The 7,974-nt window shown below is 36.8% G+C and overlaps 1 protein-coding gene across 1 annotated transcript; it reads left to right on the forward strand.

The window, feature by feature from the left end:
* Positions 1-2,531: 2,531 nt before the first annotated feature.
* LOC109060482 (sestrin-2-like) lies at positions 2,532-7,962 on the forward strand. Its single transcript, XM_019077658.2, has 10 exons — positions 2,532-2,687; positions 3,226-3,294; positions 3,949-4,134; positions 4,247-4,429; positions 4,799-5,008; positions 5,115-5,256; positions 5,577-5,689; positions 6,348-6,538; positions 6,793-6,937; positions 7,367-7,962. The coding sequence occupies exons 1-10, from the start codon at positions 2,682-2,684 to the stop codon at positions 7,451-7,453; spliced, it is 1,332 nt and encodes a 443-aa protein (XP_018933203.1). The 5' UTR covers positions 2,532-2,681; the 3' UTR covers positions 7,454-7,962.
* The last annotated feature ends 12 nt before the right edge of the window (positions 7,963-7,974 follow it).

Raw genomic sequence — 7,974 nt, forward strand, 5'->3', positions numbered from 1 at the left:
CGGTATTCTTACAAAAACGTAACGCTGCATGATAAAACAGAGTCCAATTTCTTAGTACAGAGGAAGCTGCATGCATGTAAACAAGATCACCATAGTCAATTATTGTTAAAAGTAGCTCTCTCAACCAGTTTCTTTCGGGCCTTAGGGAAAACAATTTTAAAACGATAGAAAAACCCTAGTTTTGATTTAAGCTTCTTCAGCAATTGATCAATGTGAACATTAAATGCTAATTTTTTCATCTAGCCATTACCTAATATTTATAGGAACCGACTCTTTCAATGTTCTGAACCACATAAAGTTGATATTGTTATGTCTGTATCCTTACGGTGAGTGCGGTTAAATCATCATATTATTTTGTCTTCTTTGAATTTAAAAAACTAATTTTAATTTATCCAACGTATATTGTATATTTAAATGCTTTTTGTAAATTCATCAGAGCTTGATTTATAGATGCTGCTGCTGTATAAATAATTGAGTCATCAGCATATAGATGCACATTAGCAGAATCTTACTCCTGAATCCAAATCATTTATAAAAATAGAAAATAGGATAGGAGATAAAATAGATCCTTGTGGAACTCCTTTTTTAACTTGAAGAAAAGGAGAATTATAATTTTCTATATTCACACATTGAGTTCGGTTCTGATAGATAATTATCAAACCATTTCATAGCAGCTTCACTAATACCGTATAGATCTAAGTTTCTGTAATAATAAATTATGATCAACAGAGTCGAAGGCTTTTGAAAGGTCGACAAATAATGCGGCACAGGACTTTTTACAATCTAAAGAGTTTATAAGGTCATTTGTAACTAATAAAACGCTGCAGTTAGGGTACTATGACCTGCTCTAAAGACTGGTAATCGTTAAGAACATTATTATCTGTTAAAAATTGTTTTTTAAAAAAATTTGATCGTTTAGCAAATCATTACATCTAAACTAACAACACTTTTACGGCTCTATATAACTGTGTATGTGAATCTTGAATCTTGAATTGAATACAGTGTTTAACAACTAGGACAAGAAGAACTAAATAAACTAATCATTACATCTAAACTAACAACACTTTTACTAGATCCCATTCCCACTAAACTATTGAAAGAGTTGTTATCTGTAGCAGAAGAGCCTTCTCTCAATATTATTAATTCATCTCTATCTCTAGGTCATGTTCCAAAACTATTTAAAATGCCAGTTATTAAGCCTCTCATTAAGAAACCGCAATAAACTAACAAATTACAGACCCATTTCAAATCTTCCGTTTATGTCTAAAATATAAGGTGTTACAGATATAAAACAATGGATGACCAGTAAATAATCTCCTATTAAATTCTGACAAGACTGAGGTATTACTTATTGGACCTAAAACCTGCACACAGAATCTCTCAGAATACAATTTGCAACTAGAAGGATGTACTGTTATTATGTCATCATCAGCAGTTAAAGACCTGGTTCTTATATTAGACAGCAACTTATCTTTCGATAATCGTATTTCCTATGTTACAAAAACAGCCTTCTTTCACCTCAGAAACATTTCTAAGATACGGAACGTGTTATCTGTGTAAGATTCATGATCTCTCAACTAGATTACTGTAGATTACTGTAATGCACTACTAGCTGGTTGCCCTGCATCATCAGTAAAGAATCTACATGTAGTCCAAAATGCAGCGGCTAGAGTTCTTACCAGGTCAAGAAAATATGATCTGATCTTACTGATAATACTGATCTTCTTATGCCCTATAATCCATCATGCTCTTTAACGTCACGAAACTTTGGGCTTTTAGTAGTAGCTACCTAGGAGTAGGATATAAGTCCACTAAAGGAGGGAGTTAATTTTCCCATCTGGCTCCTAAACTCTGAGATAGTCTTCCTGATAATGTCTGGCCCGGGGCACAAACACACTCTTTCTGTTTAAATCTAGATTAAAGACACATCTCTTCAGCCAAGCATTCGCATAACCAATCTCAATCTCACCCTTTTCCCAGTTAGATCAGATAAAATTCACAAACATTTTTTGCTTGAAACATTATGAACCGCAGCCACGCCGATTCTCTTCTATCTGCTCCTACCCTGGGACGCCCCTCTTGAGGTAACTAGAGATTACGCCTGCTCCAGTGTGGATCCAGCCTCATAGAAAGACTTCAGATGATCCAACACCTTTGAAGAAATGATGCTGCAGAACCCCTGCGAGACCCCAGATGATGCCAACTTGAAGCTTCTGGCTAAAATTAAAAAAATAGATTTAGGAATAAATATAATATTTCCAAAATGATCTAACATACACTTTCATTTCATCAACTATGAAAGCGTCAAGACTTGTAGGCTACATTGTTTTATTTTTACCTAACCCTAAAAGAATCAGGCCCTCAAGCTATGTCAAGATGATAACTTAGTTTGGTCCATACAGCAGAACCAAATCGGCAGGTCATACATGATGTTAACACAGTATACCCGTTTACAGCTGGAGCAGGGCGCTCTGATCTCCGTTACCGGCGGATTGCGTCATGCTGCACCGGAAAGGTGATGCAAGAGTCCGGAGTTGTGTGTTCACGTACGCCACGCCCCCTCCCGGTTTCCTGCTTTCCAGAAGCCAGACTCTTACAGGCGCGATGAAGTCATAGAGCACAGACTTTTCATCATCATTATTGTGCTAAAACTGTGACCTCTGAACACTTATGTTCGTCAGATGAAGGTGAGTTCATTTATCCGGTCTGACCATCTCACAAAATGTTCAATGTCTGGAATCCGGCGTCAAGTATTGTCTGTTTGTACGCCTCACGAATAAAGTTTAAAGTCTTGATAAAGGTCCATTTGAGCTAGCGATGTACATTTAGCTATCAAACTGTTGTATTGAGGGAATCTGTTAAACCCGGCGTTAACCAAACTTAATTAATTTTTAATTTACGAATCGGACTGAAATCGGTCCGAACAGTTTCGCGTTAAAAACTCACTGAACCAAGAGCCGTTTCATTCGGTCAGCCGTCGGACAACGACCACCGATAAATGAGTTGATAACAGAATTTGAGGTGAACAGTTCGAGGCGATAAGTATAGCTTAAAATAAGCCGTATGAAATATGTATATGATAGCTTGGTGCCATCTATATGATAATACGCATTAATATCAATTTGATAGGGTTCATATTTTTCCAAACTATTCAGCTGGACAACAGAGGACTTTATATTTTCTATATCATTATTGCTGTCTGTTGTCACCCTTTCTTTTTCTCAGGAGGAAGCAGGAGTTGACCTGCCCCAGGCGTTGCCCTCTGGGCCCAGTGCCTTTGTCCCAATTGAAGAGGTGTGTGTGTTGTTTTTTTTAACGTGTATTAAATGCTAATAATTAATTATATACTAAAAATGTGATAAATAAAAACTTTTTAAAAACTACTGTGAATGTGCAAATGTGTTAAAATATTTAAAGTGGTAACTTAAACTTATTTAAAGCTTACTTCAAGTAAATATTTTAAAGTAAAAATAAAACTACTGTGAATGTGCAAATGTGTTAAAATATTTAAAGTGGTAACTTAAACTTATTTAAAGCTTACTTCAAGTAAATATTTTAGGTCAAAACTCGGCTGACAGAAAAATTTGTGAATCCCTGATTTAAGGTGCAGCCTCATTTTATGCAAAATTTCACTGGCAGTAGTTAATAATGTGATGTGAACATCACAAAGTAATGTTTGAAACACTGCTCACAGAAGTCATTTTTCAAATGAAGCAGCTTACTGTTAGTCAGCATGACAAATTCACACGAGCATCTTAAACATGAGCGAAATCTGTGCGGGAAATGCATTTGAAACTCCCGAACGTGCGGATTCCTATTAAAAAGACTGAATCTACTGGCAATTTGTGCTGAGCAGCAGTAAAAGTGCATCTTTAGATGATAGATATAGTATTATTGTTTTTAATGTTTACAGAACAAAAATGAGTTCTTTGCATATGTTTGTTTCAGATTCTAGAGGAAGGGGCAGCACAGGTGATGTCAGAGGATCTGTTGTCAGAAGGACGTGTAGACCATATCAAAATGATGATGGGCCTACATCCCACCTACCTGACCTGTTTCCTGCAAACACAGAATGCTTTGCTCCAGCTGGATGGCCCTCTGCCTCTGTCATGGAGACATTTTATAATCATACTGGTAAGGGAAGAGACATATTTTTGTCTGGGACCTTTAGATTGCAAGTTTTAAATATACACAAATGAGTGTATGTTTATAATATACACAACAGTAATCTTCTGCGTCTGTGCAGGCGTCTGCACGTCACCAGTGCTCGTACCTAGTGCAGCATCACAGCTCTGCTTTTCTGCTCGCTGGTGGAGATAAGTCCTGGCTTAGAGGACTTCACTGTGCACCACCCAAAATACAGCACCTGCAGATGCTCAACAAACTGCTTGCACACAGACCCTGGATCATCACCCAGGAACATATACAGGTAAAAAACACAGATCATCAGTGTTGGGGAAGCTACTTTGAAAACCATAATTTCTAAGTGACTAGTGGAAATTTAAAGTAGACAGTCAAGCAATATTTTTAAAAAGGTATATAGCTCAACTACAAATATTTCCTGTTGTGAGTTTATCTCAGTTTTATGCTTTGCAAGTTAATGTGATTGTTCTGCAACACATTTTACAGATAGCCATTAAAGGGGTTGTTCACAGTTTTTTTTTTCTAGGCTCTGGGCTCTGATTGGTTAGCTATGGTGTTTTATATTGTGCAGTCGACACTTTTTTTTTTGTACTACTAATACTACTCAGTTATGAAGCTTTTAAAAACGTGTTCAAAAAATCTTATATATTTACAGGAGTTAGTTTGTCCGGGTGCAGAGGCTCGGTGGTCCCTGGCAGAACTGATTCAGGCTATTGTTTTGATGAGCCATGCCCACTCTCTAGCCTCATTTGTTTGGGGTTGTGGTATTCTCCCAGAGCCTGAGCAGTTAGGAGATCAGTCGCTAAACCTGTGTTCACCCACAGAGTCCTGTTCTGCCAGAGATAAGAGCAGAAATCAGCAAGAGGTATCGAACTGTGACTGATGTATTGATCACAAGTAAAAGAGAATATTCATTTGTTTTTCCCAGGTAAATCTCTTTAATGTGTATATATGTGTGTGTCTGTGCGCAGTGGTCTGAGGCTGTGAACGAGGTTAAGCTTTTGATGGAGAAGATGATGATGGTTCAGCAGCAAGGTGAAGAGTTTACACAAGAAGAGATGGTTACTCGCTTTGAAAGAGAAAGGACTGAGAGTTTGCTGGAACCTGCTGATGGTATGAACACACACATACATAATTCAATACACCCAAAGGCAGGGTTTCTCTCGGAGCAAAATAGTCTTCTGTTGTAGCTTCTGAACATTTGTCATTCACATGAGAAGCTGATGAATTACAGTACATCCCATAAATCACATTAAATATAATAAAATTTGTTTAGGCTGCCACCAAGTGAAATTTTGGGCCTTCCTGGGCAAATTTTATAACATTCAATGTATTTTGCAATTTTAAATGCCTTATAATAGATCTTTCACATCTTTTTTTTGCTTCTTGTTTCTTCACTGCCTGACCTTTGTCATAATTTTTTTCCTGTACAGTTCAGCGGTGTGTCCTTCCTGATTGTTTCTCGCGGTTTGTTGTGGATGCAGATTTTACTTACCAGGATTTTAGTCCTAGAGGAGTGCAGGCCCCCCCAACCATGAGAGCTCAGGTTTAGTACTCTTAATGATTCTCACACAGTGTTAAAGAAGTATATAATATGTATTATAAACAGTGCTATTACATCCAGTGTTATTTTATATTATTCATGTACTCTTGTAGTAATTAATTAATTAGTAGCACAGGTCCTTAAAGGGGTACTCCACCCCAAAATTAAATCACTTACCCCCATGTCGTTCCAAACCCATAAATATCATCCAAAATATCTTAAATTGTGTTCCGAAAACAAACGAAGCTTTTACGGGTTTGGAACGACATGGGGTAAGTGATTAATGACAAAATGTTAATTTTGGGGTGGAGTATCCCTTTGAAAAACCGCAAGGCATTTCTGCCCGTCACACCTCCGCCGGTGCCAATGGGCCAGCCACAGGGTCATCACTTCTATTTATATATATTCACTTTAGTTCATTTAAGTTGATATTGCTATTTTATTTTATTTTTTTTTTAGACTAAGACCTTTTAATACTTCAACTTTAATGTATTTATTTAAATTAGTTTCCAAGGCAACATTTCTAATTTTTGTTTTTCATGTAATATTTATATTTTATTTCAGCCGTATTTCAATTACTGAAAGCTATTTTTAATCATTTTAGTGAACAATAACAGCACTGGTTATATTGTGATCTTTGTGTATGATTTTTTGCTTTCAGGACTATTCATGGGAAGATCACGGTTTCTCTCTTATGAACAGGCTGTATGGAGAGATGGCACAGCTTCTGGATGAGAAATTTCAGGTGGTGTGTGCACTCACGTATCACACCATGGCCATGCACTCGCATGTGGACACCTCCACACTCCGCAAAGCCATCTGGAACTACATTCACTGCATCTACGGCATCAGGTCAGTCATGCATGCATCATAGTCATGAAACAAGCTTAAAACATTCACCCATATGGAACAAAGGTTAGGTTAGGGTTATGCTTATATAAGAAGGAAAAATGGTCCTCGCCATAATCATGTATAAAAACTGCACATTATGAGGAAAAAGGTAGACATAAAATGCATTACTTGTGGTGGTTAAAATTCTAAAATTGCTCTAATGCGAATCTAATGTGGTCTAATGTGCACTTGCACGTCAATGTTCGCCTACACAGGTATGATGATTATAATTATGGGGATGTCAACCAGCTGTTGGAACGCAGTTTAAAAGTGTACGTAAAGACAGTGGCTTGTCACCCGGAGAAAACCACAACAAGAATGTACTTCTCTTTTTGGAGGCAGTTCCGCCACTCAGAAAAGGTACAAGATGTGTGAGGTTTCTTGTTGATGATTCAAGTGTGTTCATATTTTAATTCTAAGTTGCTTTTGCTTCAGCAGCTGTATTGAATTATGCTTTTTCTCTCCTTTTCTAAATTGTTGAATTAATTTCCATTTTGGAGTAATGTTTTAGTGGCCTCTAGTGGTTCTCCTCAGAGTTAAACTTTTTTTTTTGACAAGTTATGTCAGACCAAAAACTCCTTTTAAACGTTTTATCATATGGCCAAGTTTTCATTGTGGCTGGTGACTTGCTTTGATGATAATGTTACAGTAAAAATAGTTTCAGTAGAGGTTTCATAACAATGATGAAGCCTATATTTTTTTGCTGGACTTCACAAGTGGATTTATCACTTATGGGTAGTAAAATTCCTGTATATTTCTGGTTTAAGACGTGTTGTTCTTTTTATGCAGGTCCATGTGAACCTGTTACTGATGGAGGCGCGACTGCAGGCAGCTTTACTTTATGCTCTCAGAGCAATTACACGCTACATGACCTAATATGCGCACAAGAGCTTTAAAACGGGATTACCTGTTTACACTATTATGCTCTGACTGTAGCATGTGTTGAGACACAAATTGCACACAATCACACTTTAAAAGTACAAAGTCTCATGAGCAGTTTAGTTTCATTTTCTCTTTTTTTGCAATATTTTAGGCTTATGTGGGCTGGTTGATCAGCTGCTACTGGATCATGATTGGTTTTGGGAGACAGCGAATTTTTGCACATCTTATGAATAAATTTGATCGTTGTGCTCTTTCTCTTATCATACTGTGAATGTGTTTTTGCCCTGCTGCAGTATTTTGTTCTGTGTGTTTGTGCATTTTGATGAATGTTTTATATTCACTAAGATATTGACAATGTTTATATTAACACTAAGAACTCTACATTGCCTATTTCTCTCGCAGACTGAGAGCTGATTTAATGTGAGCTAAAATGGATGAAAAAGCACATTTTGTTGTTGGTGTTTTTTGTGCATTTTTATTTATAATAAAATATTTTACTATGACATTACTGTTTT

This window comes from Cyprinus carpio, chromosome A19, assembly GCF_018340385.1.
Source record: "Cyprinus carpio isolate SPL01 chromosome A19, ASM1834038v1, whole genome shotgun sequence".
NCBI classification, from domain to species: Eukaryota; Metazoa; Chordata; class Actinopteri; order Cypriniformes; family Cyprinidae; genus Cyprinus; species Cyprinus carpio.

Excerpts from the sequence above, each read along its gene's own strand:
- LOC109060482 (XM_019077658.2), top strand. Across the intron at positions 4,430-4,798 it reads TCACCCAGGAACATATACAG|GAGTTAGTTTGTCCGGGTGC; the intron begins GTAAAAAACACA and ends ATATATTTACAG. Across the intron at positions 5,690-6,347 it reads CCCCAACCATGAGAGCTCAG|GACTATTCATGGGAAGATCA; the intron begins GTTTAGTACTCT and ends TTTTGCTTTCAG.